The 18,123-nt window shown below is 44.9% G+C and overlaps 1 protein-coding gene across 1 annotated transcript in view; it reads left to right on the top strand.

Annotated features, from left to right (window-relative positions):
• Positions 1-18,123, top strand: part of LOC143284924 (gamma-tubulin complex component 6-like) — a 48,344-nt gene that overhangs the window by 17,761 nt on the left and 12,460 nt on the right. The window contains 11 exon segments of the mRNA XM_076592068.1: positions 1,041-1,132; positions 2,981-3,120; positions 5,064-5,108; positions 5,110-5,207; positions 6,753-6,844; positions 8,998-9,086; positions 11,316-11,431; positions 11,803-11,971; positions 12,566-13,456; positions 14,468-15,158; positions 16,031-16,132. Coding sequence (XP_076448183.1) covers positions 1,041-1,132; positions 2,981-3,120; positions 5,064-5,108; positions 5,110-5,207; positions 6,753-6,844; positions 8,998-9,086; positions 11,316-11,431; positions 11,803-11,971; positions 12,566-13,456; positions 14,468-15,158; positions 16,031-16,132 — 2,525 coding nt within the window.

The following is an 18,123-nucleotide window of genomic DNA, read 5'->3' as shown; positions in this document are numbered from 1 at the left end:
TGGATAAAGGAAAGGGAATGCATGTGAATATTAGTGTAAAAAAGTGTTCATGTTATGTATCAGAGGAAAAGTATATTATTAGAAAAGGTCTAAAGAGATTGTGGTGTGTATTGAATGAGGTGTCATGGGAAGGAGAATATGTATATGCATATCAACAAGTATTAACCTCCGACAATGTAAATATAAATAACAACATTGATTATAACACATCAAAGGAGGATATCAACTGGACTGTGTGTGTGTGTGCGTGCGCGCGCCTGTACATGTGCATAATATAAAAAACGAAGTTTATAAAAGTGGACTCACTTTTGATAAGAACTGACCATTGTTTCAGACCTTAGGTCCGTCTTCAGGTACAGTGTTAAAATGAAAACAGAAAACAGTTAGTCTTGTTCTACAAAGTCGTCTTCTTCAACCTGCAGTTTTATAAAGTTTCTTTATGTATACATATTGAAAGACTGTGATTGTTGTGCATTGTTCATGTGTTTGAGCTGTTTGGATTCATCATATTGAAAGACTGTGATTGTTGTGCATTGTTCATGTGTTTGAGCTGTTTGGATTCATCATATTGAAAGACTGTGATTGTTGTGCATTGTTCATGTGTTTGAGCTGTTTGGATTCATTGTCAAACACAAAGCAAGCGAGTCAAAGAATCGATAGATAGGCAGAAAATGCACAAAAAGTCTTAGCCGTATGAAGAGCACAGGAGCAGGAGTCACGATGGCTGCTGGAAAAAGAGGGTTCTAGTCAGGGTTACAGAGGGGAGGTAAGCTACTTCCGGGAGGTTATCGGCCTGGGTTACTTTCGTTTTCTCCGCACAGGCGGGTAGTAGTTGGCACAGGATACGAATCAGACCCCTGCCGGAGTCTGCACAAGTGGGTCGTGGTAAGTATGTTAGATAAACGTCATTTTAGGAGAAAAATTTCCTTTATTGGAGATAATTAAGGATTCTGTATTCTGAAACTTCCTTGACATTTAATGGAGTGAGTTGATACGATGAGTCCCTGATAACTGTTGGTGGTGATTCCTTCCTGACACAGGTTCGTTCAGGACTGGGTGTTCCACGGCACCTTCCGTGACGTGTACGGGGAGTTCATGATCCAGATGAACCACAGGTTCCTGGAGGCCAGAGGTGAGCAGCAGTGCACACACACACACACACACACACACACACACACACACAGACACACACACAGACACACACACACACACACACACACACACACACACACACACAGAGAAAACACCCAGGGCCAGAAAGCATGTCAGCTCTGTGTGTGTGTGTGTGTGTGTGTGTGTGTGTGTGTGTGTGTGTGTGTGTGTGTGTGTGTGTGTGTGTGTGTGTTCGTGTGTGTGTGTGTGTGTGTGTGTGTGTGTGTGTGTGTGTGTGTGTGTGTGTGTGTGTGTGTGTGTGTGTGTGTGTGTGTTACATGCTGTAGAAATGTCCTTCGATGATGGTTACATGTTTGAGGACTAGCCTTTCGTAATAGTTACACGCTGGAGAAATATCCTGGATTTAATAATAGTTACAGGCTGTAGAAATATCCTTTGATAGTAGTTACACACTGTAGAAATATAATGATGATAATAATAAGGTTATTTATATAGCGCTTAATCAGATAATTTTGCTCTGAGCATCCACACACACATACACACCAACAAAAAAAAAACCCCACCCAAAAACAAACACAAAAAATAAACGGCACACAACACCACTCTCACCACACATCACACACCATAATGCACAGCCAGTGCACTTTCCACATATCACAACACTCAACACCAACAGTAACATCACAAAACATCGCAATACCGTAAAGTTCGGTCTATTGAGCGCACTGTTATATAAGCTGCACCCACTAAATTTAGGAAAAAATTTAACTTCATACATACATAAGCCTCACTGGCGTATAAGCCGCACTTATTTCTGGTACCGGAACACATACTGATACTAAAGAAAAGCTGTCAATACTGTAGGTTATGAAATAAACACAAGCGGGAACAACACAAAGAAAAGCAAACGAAAATACTGCTAGTGCCACCAAAAAAAAAAAAAAATGAAAACAACGAAAATAAGATCCATAATTCGGGGATAGTCACATTTATTCAACGTCATCCTGCTCACTGAATCCACTGAAATCATCGTCTTCAGTGTCCGAGTTGAAGAGAACCAGTACAGCTTCCTCCACCATCTTGTCACTGACTTAACTCACTCAGTACGGCCAGTCCTCTCTTCTCCTCTACACAGACCCCTTGGATGTCCAGTGGGTGTCTGAATGACCCAACCTTTAGCTTCCATTGTCAGAATTGTGGTATTCTTTGTCAACATTCACGTCTTCAGTATAAGAGCTTTCCGCTTGCAATATTTTGATGATGGTAATTAGGGTGAAACGCTGTTAACGTCGTCTCTTTCGCCGTTCGTATGGAGAGAGTTAAGCCTTGCTTTCACTTCATGAACATGAACGCAAAGTGGAGGTCGCTGCTGGTTTGCCACATGCACTGTCGTCTGCTAGGTTGCTCGTCTTCAATTTGAAGGCTGCATCATAGGCATTACATCACGTTTTTGGCATGATGAGGTGTACGCTTGAGCACAGTAGAACTGAATGCTGACCCGAGGGCTTTAATGTGTGGGGATTTGATTTATAAAACGTGAACAGTTAGCACACTATCGTGAAGCTCATCCAAAATTCATGGACAGAAATCATGATTTTGGTGAGTTGAAGGGCAGCTAAGAATAGACGAGAACGTGACACTCCCGGGATCGTTAAAATCCTCAAGCCGCATCATTGTATAAGCCGCAGAGGTTGAAGCAGGGGTAAAAAGTTGCGGCTTATAGACCGAACTTTACGGTACTTAAAAAACCAGTCCCAAAATATCCTTTGTTATTGACAGTAAATGGTAGATATGAACACAGTTGCTGAGCTTGAGCTGAGTAGCTGAGCAGGGTGATCTTCATGCCCACATTTTTGTGTCGTGTCAGACGAGACGTACTGGGAGAAGGGTTACACCCTGACCACGGAGGACGAAGCGGCCAGCGTCCCCACCTTCCTGGCACACCTGGCCCCGGCCATCTTCCGCTGCGGCAAGGCCCTTAACCTGCTGCGTATGTGCTGCCCCAACGTGAGTTACCTCTCTTTGTTCTCAGACCTCTCTGTCTGACGCTTTGGAGAGGGCCAGTTGTTTTGAATGTCAGATTTGTGTATGCGTATTCAATTATAAATGGTTTGACTGACAGGTTCCTACATGGATATTTCATGTCAGATGTGGGGATTTGTACAGTCTTTAATGAGAAGTGTTTTGAATGTCAGATTAGTGTTTACATATTTCATGGTCAATGGTTTGGTTGACAGATTCATGTATGGATATTTCATGATGTCAGATGTGGTAATTTGTACAGCCTTTAATGAGTAGTGATTTGAATGTCCGGTTTTTGTATATGTATTACATGATTATTGGTTTGATTGACAGATGCATACATAAATATTTAATGATGTCAGATTGATGATTTGTTCTGTTCAGTGGTGCTGGCTTCTTATTATTGTTTTCAGAGAATCTGTTTCTTTAAGTTGTGTGCTGGTTTTTGTATGCTCCTGCAGTTCAAGTTGTTGTGTCTTTAAAAAAAAAAATTATCACTGTAGTTTACTGTGTTGGGAAATTAGTTAGCAAAGAAAAATAAATGTTTGTTAAGCATGGACTTTTTTTTTTTTTTAATCATCTTTGAAAGTTTTTCACCACACATTGTGTTTGGCACAACTAGACAGTTGATATCGTTTTCACACAGTCAGTGGCATAGCAGAACAGTTGCAAACATAGCAAAGCAACACAGTTTGTACAGTTATAGATTACAGTTATGAATTTGCTAACTGAAGAGTAGTTCTTACAGCAGCGGAACATTTGCAAACTTAGCAAAGTTACAGTAAATTTGTAACTTTGAAACTGTTCTTACAGCAGCGGAACATTTGCAAAGTCACACACTAAATTTGGTGACTGAAACATGGTTAACACTTTCACTGCCAAGTCTCTGTGTGAAAAACACTCCCCAGGGCCAAATATTTTAGATAGGATGCTCTCAGTCGCAGGCTTGGGTTCATGTCAGAACAACACAGTGGACTTGTTCACTTCAAACTGGGTCAGAGGGCAGAGGTTAGTCATTGTTCTGTTGGTGGGTAAACTGGCTGCAGCTGTCCAGCTTTGTTACAATGTGAACAAGAGAGGCAAGGCCTTCAAGACTCACTTGTGATAAATTACGTCCCCTAGCATTAATTACAGAGTAATTTCCCTTTTTTACTATCTGCACCAAAAACGTTTGCAAAATAAATAAAACTTCCATGCTTAGCAAAAGAAGTTCCTGTTTGAACAAAAAAATGATGATAATGACTCCTCTTGTTGTTGTGTCAGAATAAGAGGTCAAAGTGCCAGGTTTAGAGAATACAAAAAATATAAATATAACAGTAAATGCAGTTTGCATATAATTAGGCTTCTTTTATTTTTTTTTTTGTGCCCATCCCAGAGGTGCAATATTGTTGTAAACAAGATGACTGGAAAGAACTGAATTTTTCCTATTTTTATGCCAAATTTGGTGTCAACTGACAAAGTATTTGCAGAGAAAATGTCAATGTTAAAGTTTACCACGGACACACAGACACATGGACACACACACACACACACACACACACAAACAGACAACTGAACACCGGGTTAAAACATAGACTCACTTTGTTTACACAAGTGAGTCAAAAATGGTCTTTTGAACGTGACCCCATGATGTTGACTAATGTCGCCTGTGGCCGTGCACTGTCTTGTAATCTGAAGTTGCCTCTGGCAGTGAAACAGTTAAACCAAAGCAGGGTATTTGCAAACTTTGCAAAGTTACACTTAATTTGGTAACTTTAAAAGTAGTTTGCACATCTCGTTCCACAATGTCACACAGTCACACAGTCACACACACACACAGTACAACCACAGACCTTAATGACTTCACAGTTACTTTCACAGTCTTCACGCTTACTCTGTCGAGTATCAGAGTGATCAGGGGAGTGCCTTGTTTTTTCCATGTTCCTCAGCACTTCCTGTGCGGGGTGAGCGATAACGAGATACCCCGGGTGTCCTATATCGTACGCCCGGTCAGACCTGCGGGACATCAGCGTTCAGTGTGAGATGTACGTCAGTCGCATGCAGCAGGTGGCTCGTCAGCAGATCATCACCAGGTGAGGGGGCCAGGCACACTTTTCTTTCTGTTTATCATTATTCTTCTTCTTCTGCGTTCACTCGTATGCACACGAGTGGGCTTTTACGTGTATGACTGTTTTTAACCTGCCATGTAGGCAGCCATACTCCGTTTTCGGGGGTGTGCATGCTGGGTATGTTCTTGTTTCCATAACCCACCGAACGCTGACATGGATTACAGGATCTTTAACGTGCGTGTTTGATCTTCTGCTTGCATATACACACGAAGGGGGTTCAGGCACTAGCAGGTCTGCACATATGCTGACCTGGGAGATCGTAAAAATCTCCACCCTTTACCCACCAGGCGCCATTACCGTGATTCGAACCCGGGACCCTCAGATTGACAGTCCAACGCTTTAACCACTCGGCTATTGCGCCCGTCTCATCATCATTATTATTATTATTATTATTATTATTATTGTTATCATTATTGTTATTAGTATGATTTATTTTATTCTATTTTTTTGCTGCCCAGTTATCCACACTTTACAGTGGCCTTACTCCACACCACTCGTTCCGAATCCCGCATACATGGCCACATTTGATGCTGCATCTTCCCTGAGACAATGAGTAAAGGCAGCAAGTGTATGTTTTGTGCTGTTGTGCATTGTGTATTGTGTTGGACTGTGTTGTGTTGCATTGTGTGGTACTTCTCTTTTGTCACAGCTGATTTGTGTGTGTGTGAAATTCAGGTTGCTTTGCCTGGAGAGAGCGCGTCACAGTGCACCACCACCCACATATATGGAGATACGTGTGGGTGGTGCTGCACTGTCATGACGCTCTCTCTCTCTCTCTCTCTCTCTCTCTCTCTCTCTCTCTCTCTCTCTCTGGCTGCCTAACTGGGAAAGGAGCTCAGAAGATTAGTGTATATCAGTCCGTGTATACATGCGTGCATAAGCTGGTGTGTGTGTGACTGAGTTATATTCCATGCTATTTTTTATGTTTCGTGATTAACTCTTGTTGTTGTTGTTGTTGTTGTTACTGTCTACACCGAGTGTCCGTACCGATTTCTTTTTTTTTCTTTCTCTTTTTTTTTCCTTTTTCATCTTTTGTGCGTGTGAGTGGGTGTGTGTGTTTGTGTGTCAGGGAGGGCATGGTGTAAAGAAGCTTCCAGCTTATCCAGTTACCCTCAATAAAACATTTGTTCATTGTTCATTGTTCTCTCTCTCTCTCTCTCTCTCTGTATATATATATATATAAATGTTCTTCCTGCAAGTGTATTGGTATAGCTGTCAAAACTAATTCCTGTACAGTTTTGCCAGGGACATCCCTAATTGACATGGGTCATGTGCATGCTGTCTGTTGGACCTCGGTTTATCGTTTCATCCAAAAGACTAGCAACCCAGACCCAGTTTTCTCATTCCACATTCAGGGGCTGCAGTTCTGATCTTCACTTGAATGTGTGACGAGCTTTTACATGTGCAAGCATTCACACTTTACCAGTTAGGTAGCCAGACAGAGGCAGTTAGGTAGCCACACTGGGTGTGTGGGTGCAGGTGAACGAGGGTTGGTGGTGTGTTGCACAGGGCACAGCAGCAGCGGCGGGCTCAGGAGGCTCAGCGGGAACTGCTGGAGACGGCACGTCGCATGGCTGCCATGGAGATCGCTCGGCTTCAGGGTAGGTTTGTGTGTTTGTTGTTGTTCTTTATTCATTTCATTTACTTACTTTTGCTGCCCCATTATCTACGCTGTGTCAGTGGCCATACTTCCACAGCATGCATTCCACATACTTCATTCACATCCACACCTGGGTTCATCTGTCGCAGTCCAAGGAGGCACCATGGCAGGATGATTTCTGGTCCAGTGTCAGACACCTTCATGTGTGTGCGCATGCAGAAGAGTGTAGTGATGGCCTAGAGGTAACGCGTCCGCCTAGGAAGCGAGAGAATTTGAGCGCGCTGGTTCGAATCACGGCTCAGCCGCTGATATTTTCTCCCCCTCCACTAGACCTTGAGTGGTGGTCTGGACGCTAGTCATTCGGATGAGACGACAAACCGAGGTCCCGTGTGCAGCATGCACTTAGCGCACGTAAAAGAACCCACGGCAACAAAAGGGTTGTTCCTGGCAAAATTCTGTAGAAAAACCCACTTCGATAGGAAAAACAAATAAAAACTGCATGCAGGAAAAAATACAAAAAATGGGTGGCGCTGTAGTGTAGCGACGCGCTCTCCCTGGGGAGAGCAGCCCGAATTTCACACAGAGAACTCTGTTGTGATAAAAAGAAATACAAATACAAATACAAAATACTTCCACAGCATGCATTCCACATACTTCATTCACATCCACACCCGGGTTCATCTGTCGCAGTCCAAGGAGGCACCATGGCAGGATGATTTCTGGTCCAGTGTTTACCGTCTGACACCTTCATGTGTGTACACATGCACAAGATCAAATATGCATGTTAAAGATTCTGTTATCCTCGTTAGCATTCGGCGGGTTGTGGAAACAAGAACATACCCGCCATGCACACCCCTGAAAACAGAGAATGTCTGCCTTTGTGGTTGGGTAAATAAAGAAAATGGTCATACAGGTAAAATGTTACATGTGTGTGTGTGTGTGTGTGTGTGTGTGTGTGTGTGTGTGTGACTGAAACCTGATTGAATACACAGGAAACGAATGATAAGCGCCCAATGGCAGCTGTCACTCACCTGTACCCAGGTAGGCAGCCTGTTGTGCAAATGACTTTGTGCTTGTAAAGCGCTTAGAGCTTGGTGTCTGACTGAGGATAGGCGCTATGTAAGGATACATCATCATCATCATCACCATTGGTCAGGGTTTGAGGGTTTCAGCAGTGGGTTTGTGTCCTTGGGAAGGGCGCTTTGTTTTTCTTCACTCCGTGCAGGTGTGAATGGTTACCTGACGTCGGTTTGGGAAGGTTAAAGCAGCGGGAGGAGAAGATTGGGGTCCACTTTTCTGTGCTGGAGATTCAGACACAGTGGATGTGAACTCCCTGCCCTGATGGTCATAAAAGTGTATGGGACTCCCTTGTGATGGACAAACAACAAACGCTGGCAACTCTCCCCACAAACAACTTCAAGCCAATGCTGTCTGTGCTACTGACCCAGCTAGCACAAAGGCAAACAGGTACAATGGAGCAAACCCACACGCTTCCTCAAAAAGGGAAGCTCTGGGCCTGTCCTTTACTGATCACTTGGCATGTGCATACAGCAGCAATGCTTTTATTCAAGCCTTGCATGGCTTTTTAATCCTGAATATGCTACACATAATATATGGACAATACAGAACAAGTTGACTCGGAAGTAGACGGGCGCAATAGCCGAGTGGTTAAAGTGTTGGACCCTCAATCTGAGGGTCCCGGGTTCGAATCGCGATGGCGCCTGGTGGGTAAAGGGTGGAGATTTTTACGATCTCCCAGGTCAACATATGTGCAGACCTGCTAGTGCCTGAAACCCCTTCGTGTGTATACGCAAGCAGAAGATCAAATGCGCATGTAAAAGATCCTGTAATCCATGTCAGCGTTCGGTGGGTTATGGAAACAAGAATATACCCAGCATGCACACCCCCGAAAGCGGAGTATGACTGCCTACATGGCGGGGTAAAAACGGTCATACACGTAAAAGCCCATTCGTGTGCATACGAGTGAACGTGGGAGTTGCAGCCCACGAACGCAGAAGAAGAAGAAGAAGACTCGGAAGTTTTTTTGACTGGAAATAAAAGAACACTGAGGCCAGGAGATCAAATGATCAGCATGTATGCATGTGAGGATGCACATTTTTTTTCCAGTCAAGCCATGTGTGTTGGCATGTTCAGGAATTCTTGATGCACGGAAACAAAAAGCCGACGTGAAGAAGAGGAAAGAGTTCCAACGCCTCAAAGACCAGATGACTGCTGACTTACAGGTTAGTATGGGACTTGGAATTTTAATACTCTGTGTGTGTGTGTGTGTGTGTGTGTGTGTGTGTGTGTGTGTTAATGTGTGTGCATGTGTGTTTGGTGTGTGTGTGTGTGTATGTGTGTGTGTGTGTGTGTGTGTGAGTGTATGTGTGTGTGTGTTTATATGTGTGTGAGTGAGAGAGAGTGTGCATGTGCGTGTGTGTGGAGGAAGTGACAATGAAGTAGACGGTGCTGAGATTACAGTGGCTTTGTCCCCATGTAGTTTTCCCGGTGACTTTAACCTGCACCGCGTGCTTGTCTGTGAGTGAAAATTGGAGAATGTACCACGTGCTGTGGCAAAATGGTTAGTATTGTGGAGTGACGGCGACGGGCGCAATAGCCGAGTGGTTAAAGCGTTGGACTGTCAGTCTGAGGGTCCCGGGTTCGAATCACGGTGACGGCGCCTGGTGGATAAAGGGTGGAGATTTTTACGATCTCCCAGGTCAACATATGTGCAGACCTGCTAGTGCCTGAACCCCCTTCGTGTGTATATGCAAGCAGAAGATCAAATACGCACGAAAAAGATCCTGTAATCCATGTCAGAGTTTGGTGGGTTATGGAAACAAGAACATACCCAACATGCACACCCCCGAAAACGGAGTATGGCTGCCTACATGGCGGGGTAAAAACGGTCATACACGTAAAAGCCCACTCGTGTGCATACGAGTGAACGCAGAAGAAGAAGGAGGAGTGACGGCTGGGAAGTCAGGTTTGAGCACATCACCAGAGAGTGTTTTTTTCGGGCCTGTGGCCGGCTCCTTCCCAGAGCTGCGTGTGCTGTGCAAAAGACTGGGAACACACACTCAGTGGTCATCCACTTCACAGAAACGTCTTTGGGAGCGTTGCTCAAATTTCCCGACCAACACTGTAGGTGTTTGTATCTGTCGGCATGGACGAGGCTGGGATATCTCATGGAAGTACAGCCTTGTCAAGTGATCGGAAACCTGAACTGACCCCGATTGTAGCACTGTCGTCATTCCTATCACCATTATGCACCATTGCCAAAATATGATAAACAAAATGTCCTAAATTCTGGGGGGGCGTATGCACGTACGCACACATGCATGCATGCATGCATGAAGAGAGAAAACACGGTGCAGTGTGCTGTGTCTTGTCACCACAGTGTGTCGTGTCATTGTAGTGTGTTGTGTCACCACAGTGTGTCGTGTTGTGTCATTACAGTGTGTCATGTCACTGCAGTGTGTTGTGTTGTGTCATCACAGTGTGCCATGTCACTGCAGTGTGTTGTGTTGTGTCACTGCAGTGTGTTGTGTTGTGTCACTGCAGTGTGTTGTGTTGTGTCATCACAGTGTGCCATGTCACTGCAGTGTGTTGTGTTGTGTCATCACAGTGTGCCATGTCACTGCAGTGTGTTGTTGTGTCACTGCAGTGTGTTGTGTTGTGTCACTGCAGTGTGTTGTGTTGTGTCACTGCAGTGTGTTGTGTTGTGTCATCACAGTGTGCCATGTCACTGCAGTGTGTTGTGTTGTGTCATCACAGTGTGCCATGTCACTGCAGTGTGTTGTGTTGTGTCATCACAGTGTGCCATGTCACTGCAGTGTGTTGTGTTGTGTCACTGCAGTGTGTTGTTGTGTCACTGCAGTGTGTTGTGTTGTGTCACTGCAGTGTGTTGTGTCGTGTCACTGCAGTGTGTTGTGTCGTGTCACTGCAGTGTGTTGTGTTGTGTCACTGCAGTGTGTTGTGTCGTGTCACTGCAGTGTGTTGTGTTGTGTCACTGCAGTGTGTTGTGTTGTGTCACTGCAGTGTGTTGTGCTGTATTGCTGCAGTATGGTGTGAGTGTGTCTGTGCCTTTGTATGTGTATATGTCACTAGACTGTTATGTCACCACAGTGTGTTGTGTTGTGCTGTGTCACCACAGTGTGTTGCGTTGCGTTGTGCTATGTCACCACAGTGTGTTGCGTTGCGTTGTGCTGTGTCACCACAGTGTGTTGCGTTGTGCTGTGTCACCACAGTGTGTTGTGTTGTGCTGTGTCACCATAGTATGTTGCGTTGTGCTGTGTCACCACAGTGTGTTGCGTTGTGCTGTGTCACCACAGTGTGTTGCGTTGTGCTGTGTCGCCACAGTGTGTTGCGTTGTGCTGTGTCACCACAGTGTGTTGCGTTGTGCTGTGTCGCCACAGTGTGTTGCGTTGTGCTGTGTCACCACAGTGTGTTGCGTTGTGCTGTGTCGCCAGAGGCGGGCGGGGGAGGAGGCAGAGGCACGGAGGGAGGACGAGGAGTACATGGCTCGACTGACTCGTCAGGAGGAGGTGCTGACTGAACAGGAGATCGAGCTGGAGAGGCAAGCCAGGTGAGCATTACCATGGAGACGGTTGTAACAGGTGGAGGCTTTGGTCAAGTGAGTGTATCACATGTGTATTGATAAGTTAGACTGAAAGTAGTTCAGTCTAAAGGTAAAAATATATTGATGAATTTGATCAAAGTAGTTCGGTCTTAAGGTCACATACATATTGATAAGTTTGATTGAAAGTAGTTCAGTCTTAAAGTCACATGTATATTGATAAGTTTGATTGAAAGAAGTTCAGTCTTAAGGTCGCAGATATATATATTGATAAGTTTGATCAAAATCAGTTCAGTCCAAAAGGTCACACAAATGTGTGAGGCGTTCTCTGAATGTGTTTGGAAAGTTTCGTATGTGTGTTAACTGTCCCCTTTTTTCAGAGACGAGCTGATTGCGTACTACACTGACCTGGGAGAGGAGGCGGCCAGGCGTGAACGCAGAGCACTGTGGCGGATCCGTCGCGCCCGGCTGGAGACAGCCAGGATCAGGATGCTGGCCTCAGAGGAGGAGAAGTGGAGGACGGAAATGGCTGAATACAGACATGCACAGGTATGGCGATGTTAAAGTAACAACGGTAGTTGATGAGTTTATTTACACGTTTGCTTTTAACTGGATCATGTTTGAGCAGCATTTGTACTGGAAATCACACCTTATAAAAGTTACGCCTCATTATTATTATTATTATCATCATCATTATTACTATTATTGTTATTATCATTATTATAATTATTGTTATTATTATTATAATTATTATCATTATCATCATCATTATTATTATAGAGAATTGTGCAGTTGACAACCGTTTGCCTGAAGATCTAGTCATCAGCCCCATCCATATGCAATGTGTGGCTTATGTTCAAACGCGTGTGTATGTGTGTGTGTGTGTGTGTGAGATTGTACGAGTGTGTGTGTGTGCGCGTGTGAATGTGCATGTGTGAATGTGCATGCACATGTTCGTATATTGATATGCACATGTATTTGTCCAAAATTCCACTGTATGTGTGTTTGTATATGATTTTTGATTTAAGTTTGTATCTTTTTATGTACTATCCCCCCACCCACCCCCCAATATTTCTTGTGACCTTGGTACACTTGGTAATAAAGACATATTCGATTCTATTCTGTTTGATTATTTTGCTGCAGGGACTGCTGGACAGAGAGGACGAAGCCAACCCCCTTCCAGAGTGGGCCCAGAATCAGGACACGGCGACAGAGACGCTGCAGGTGGGAGGAGCCAAGCAGTGGGACAGCATGACGACAGACACCGGGGACCAAGCCAGGGACTGGTCCCTCCCCAAGTGGGCGGAGCGCCACCCCTCCCCTGGCCCCTCTTCCTCCGATCTCACGGTCACTGCCACTAGGTTGTCCATCAGTGACAGTAGTGGTACCATAGTGCCATCGGTCAGTGAAGGTCACAGTCAGGACAGTGGAAGAGAAAACAGTGTCAGCTCTTCCAGCTTGACGTCAGTTGTCAAGGGACCGTTGTCCTCGGCAGCAGCAGCAGCAGCGGAGAATGAAGAGGGCGGGGAGGGAGCAGCTCCAGCCATGGAGCAGGCAAGTGAGGACAGGATGCCTGCCTGGGCCCGCCGCGTTCTGCACCAGACTGGTGGTGACGGCGGCTTGGAGACCCTGGTCGTCACAGACAATGATAAAGAGGACGCAGTTGACGACAACGCCGCCTCCAGTCCCAGGCAGCCAGGGTCTTCGCACTCTGTGGAGTCCGTCGATCCTGCTCCCGCAGCGCCAAATGATGCTCCTGCTCCCGCAGTGCCAAAGAGTGATCCTGCTCTTGCAGCGCCAAAGAGTGATCCTGCTCTCGCAGTGCCAAAGAGTGATCCTGCTCTCGCAGCGCCAAAGGAGGAAGGCTCTGAGCCCGAGCTTTCATGTGGAGGAGGTGGTGTTGGTGGTAGTGGTTCTGACAGTTCGCTACCAGACACTCCGAGGTCGGCTCGCACCAAGACCGGCGTGGGGATGGTGGAGGGGGTGTCCACTGATCAAGAAACGGAGGAACAGACGACGAAACAGCATATTAAGGTAAGGATATTCTGAAGACTGAACCACACACGTAAAGGTGAGAGACTGCACGCTGCTTGGATTCAGTTCTGAGAAAAACTGGGGTGGTGGTGTTCAATTGAAAAGGGAAAGAGGGTGATCCGTCTGCTCTGAAGCTTACTGTTCAGTCATCCTTCAAGTGACACAGTAAGAAACTGGTCATCCAGCCAAGTAGAGAGAGCATTTCCACTTGTCTGCCAGAGGGTTTAGTTGTCTTGGACAATCAGATGGATGAGTTTTTCCAGCCCTGACATTGAACAGGTTAACATATTGTGATCGCATACATTAAAAAAAAAAATCATTTAGTTGATCCTAACAGGTTTATGTAATACTTATGATGATGGTTCTGTGCACTGATATTTTACCCTTCATTTATAAGCATATTCATATTTAAGCATATTCAATGTTTAATGTATTCATTTAAAAAAAAAAAGCCATTGTGCGTTTTGCAGTTGGGGAAAAATACAGAACAATCTTCTTCTTTTCATTTCTTTCGACAAATGCTATTTAGACAAGAAAAATAAGGGTGGGGAGGTCCAGGTGGGTAGGTGAAGGGGAGCTGATTAAGGATACGAGGAGGGTGGGGGAGGAGGTGAGACAGAGAGATAAACAATTATATTGCTCTAAAAAAAGATAATAATTAAGAGAGAGAGAGAGATAGAGCTTTAGAATCTTGATAACTGTGGAGAAGAATCCAGCATTGGTGTCATGGTGTCATGATATGATATGATATAATGATTTGATATGGACACTCACATAGCACCTATCCCTGGTCAGAGACCAAGCTTTAAGTGCTTTACAAGTACACCAACATGGGGTCATTTACACACCAGGCTGCCTACCTGGGTAGAGCCGACTAACAGCAACCATTTGGCACTCATCATTAGTTTCCTGTGTCATTCAGTTAGGTTTCAGTCACGCACACACTTATGTATACTCATACAGACATGAAGAATTTTACATGTGTTAGACCTGTTGTCACTGCTGTGCCAGATGTCGGACAGCGTCCAGGCCACGACAGAATCCTCAGGACCCAATGACGCCCGGCCCCACGTGAAACCCGTGCCGGGCATGTCCGTATCCAAGGAGACAGAGGCTGAGGAATCCCAGAAGCTGAACATCATGCTGTCGAAGACGATGCATGCGACAAAGGAAACGGAGGAGGAGGAACAGCGCCCCCACCTGAAAGTCGTCGCTGACCGCGGTGCCAACCAGGAGACCCAGGAGGAGATCCGGTCCATCCCCAGGCTGGCCGGGTCCTCTCAGTACAACCTCAGCACAGAGACCTCCTCCACCGAATGGAGGATCAAGAAAGCCAGTCTCTTCGGGCACGTGTCTCAGCTCTCCAAGCAGGAGTACTCCTTCCAGGCGCCTCGGCTGAAACGCCACCGGGACCTGCATGCAAGTCTCGAGTCTGACTTCCGAGACTTTGCCGTCAAGCCCAGAATCCGAATGCACAAGCAGCGCGCCGCCACGGCAGAGTCTGAGGAGCGTGTGGACCGACCCATGATCCGATCGTTTCGCAATCGCCACGCCAACATTGAGTCGGAGTATGTGGACGTGGAGGGGATCCGTCGGAAGCGGTTCCTGGAGCACAACGTGTTTGGCCACTCCTCGGACTCCACGGTGCAGAGGCTGCTGTACTTCGGACGCTACGGATTCGACTCTGCGCAGGATGCTGAGGGTGAGTTAGCGAAGAAATGGGAGACATTGTCAAAAAATATTGTGCATGTCCCACACAAAGGGTAACATTGTGAAAAATAATTTGCCTGTCTCCCACAAAAAGGAAAGTAACATTGCTACAATTACTTCATCTGTCACAACATTAAAGTGAGTAACGTTATACTAAATAACAAAATACTTAAGTAGGTGAAATAATTGTAACAATAGTGCTTGAGTTTTGTTAGGGCAGATGAAGCAGTTGTAACAATGTTACTTACGTTTTGTGTAAGATATAAAGTAATTGTAACGATGTTGGTACTTTTTATGGGATAGGGAAAGTAATAGTAAAAAATGTTACATACCTGAAATACAATACATATTTTTATGTGAACAATATTACACACTGTTAGTGGCACAGATGAAGCAACAGTACCAGTGTCTGAACATTACTGGTCTGTTGTGATTTATCTGACTGGCTTTAAGTGGTAGAAGTGGTCTTTAAGGAGCGTGATGTGTTTTTTGATTATTGTAATGTTAGAAGTGGTTTTAAGTTTGTGATTATGGTTTTTAAGTAATGTGAAATAAGGTTGCAGTATAGTGATATGATTTGTGCATTGTTTAGGTATTGTATGAGTGTGTTATGATTTTGTGAGTTTGTAAATATGAATTAGTGTTTGAGTGTTTGGTTAGATATCTGTGCAGGGTTATGCATATATACGCTTTTCATTTTAGTATTTAAATGCATGTTGTAAATGTGTAAATGTCGGTTTTTACAGTGTACACTGCAAGTGAGCATGTTTTGACATAGAAAGGCGCTTTATAGATTAAATTGTTGTTATTATTGTTTTTAAAATTTTTTTATCATCAAAGGCAATGCATGGTGGTGACGTGCAGCTCTTCCAGAACTGAAGGAGCTGGTTCCTCGCTTTGAGCTGGACGCTTTGGACCTGATGCCTGATGACCTGGAGACTTTCGAGGACAACTTTGAGCGACTGAGTAAGTCTTCATCTTCTTCGTCTTCTTCATTCTTGGATTGCAACTCCCACAGTGTCTCCCCTGTACGAGTGGGCTTTGTCATGCATGACTTGTTTTTACCCTACCATTTTGGGGATGTGCATACTGAGTCTTTTCTTGTTTCCACAACCCACCGAACGCTGATGTGGATTCACACCTTCACCTTCACCTCTCCCGTAGTCTGGGTTCAGACCGTTGGGGCACCGCTGCTGACCTGGCCACCACCCCTCTCCACTCTTCACGGTTTTCTGATTTCCTCAGGGCGTCACCGAGCGTCAAGCCTGTCCACCCCCGGATGTTGTCTTCCCATCTCTTCTTCTGCCGTCCTCTCCTTCTGCCTCCTTGTACGGTGCCTTGCAGGAATGTTTTGGCAAGACCAGATGATCGGGAGATGTGTCCATACCACCTAAGTTTGCGTTTTTTCACTATGGACAGAGGTCTTCGTAGGGTCCAATACTTTGCTGGATTCTGTTCTTCACTTCCGTGTTAGTGATGTGGTCTCTGTAGGAGATGCCAAGTAGTCTACGAAAGCATCTCATCTCGACAGCTTGGATTCTTCTCTCGATGTCTGCAGTCAGGGTCCAAGTCTCGCAGGCGTAGAGCAATATTGATATAACCAGGGAACGCATCAGTCTGATTTTTGAGCTGAGAGCGATGTTTTTGTTGTTCCAGATGGTGTTCAGCTTGTTGAGTGCCGTTGTTGTTTGGGCAATTCTCGAGAGTACTTCTGGTTTAGATCCTTCATCTGACACGATTGCTCCCAGATATTTGAAGCTGTGGATTGTTTTAAGCTTTTCGTCGTTGACTTTGATGTCAATGCTGATGCCGTTGGTGTTGTTAGTCATCAGTTTGGTTTTCTCCGCACTGATTTGCATTCCATACGATGTGGAGGCTTTGTCTAGATGTTTGACCAGATGTGGATTATGGGATGTTTAACTTGCGTGTTTGAACTTCTGCAAGCGTGTGCACACAGAGTGGGTTCATGCACGAGCAGGTTTGCATATCTGTTGGCATGGGAGATTGGGAAAATCTCCTCTCAGTCATGGAGACAGTAACAATCTCCACTCTTAACCTAAGAGATAGGAGAAATCTCCTCTCTTAACCTAAGAGATTGGGAAAATCTCCACTCTTAACCAAAGAGATAGGGAAGATCTCCACTTTTAACCTAAGAGACAGTAAAAATCTCCACTCTTAACCAAAGAGATAGGGAAGATCTCCACTTTTAACCTAAGAGACAGTAAAAATCTCCACTCTTAACCTAAGAGATAGGAAAAATCTCCACCATTAACCTAAGAGATAGGAAAAATCTCCACCATTAACCTAAGAGACAGCAAAAATCTCCACCATTAACCTAAGAGATATTAGGAAAAATCTCTACCATTAACCTAAGAGATAGGAAAAATCTCCACCATTAACCTAAGAGATAGGAAAAATCTCCACCATTAACCTAAGAGATAGGAAAAATCTCCACCATTAACCTAAGAGACAGCAAAAATCTCCACCATTAACCTGAGAGACAGTAGAAATCTCCACCATCAACCTAAGAGACAGTAAAAATCTCCACCATTAACCTAAGAGACAGTAAAAATCCCCACTGTTAACATAAGAGATAGGAAAGATCTCCACCATTAACCTGAGACAGTAAAAATCCCCACTCTTAACCTAAGAGACAGTAAAAATATCCACTCTTAACCTAAGAGATGGGAAAAATCTCCACCATTAACCTGAGAGACAGTAAAAATCCCCACTGTTAACTCACCAGGCACTGTGAGCAGGGTTTGAACTAGGGACTCTCAGATTGAAAGTCCAGTGCTTTAACCACGTAGCTGTTGTGCCAGTCAACAACTCAGTGAAGAGTAATGCCCCCCCCCCCCTCTTTCTCTCTCCATTTTTCTCTTTCTGATGGGCTGTTTGTGTAACACATGAGATACTATGTGTAATCAGATTTGTTGGGTCATTATCTAAAGGTTGGA

Source organism: Babylonia areolata, chromosome 8 (assembly GCF_041734735.1).
Source record: "Babylonia areolata isolate BAREFJ2019XMU chromosome 8, ASM4173473v1, whole genome shotgun sequence".
Classification (NCBI taxonomy): Eukaryota; Metazoa; Mollusca; class Gastropoda; order Neogastropoda; family Buccinidae; genus Babylonia; species Babylonia areolata.
The sequence above is the reverse complement of the archived record's forward strand: the minus strand, read 5'-3'. Positions and strand labels throughout refer to the sequence as shown.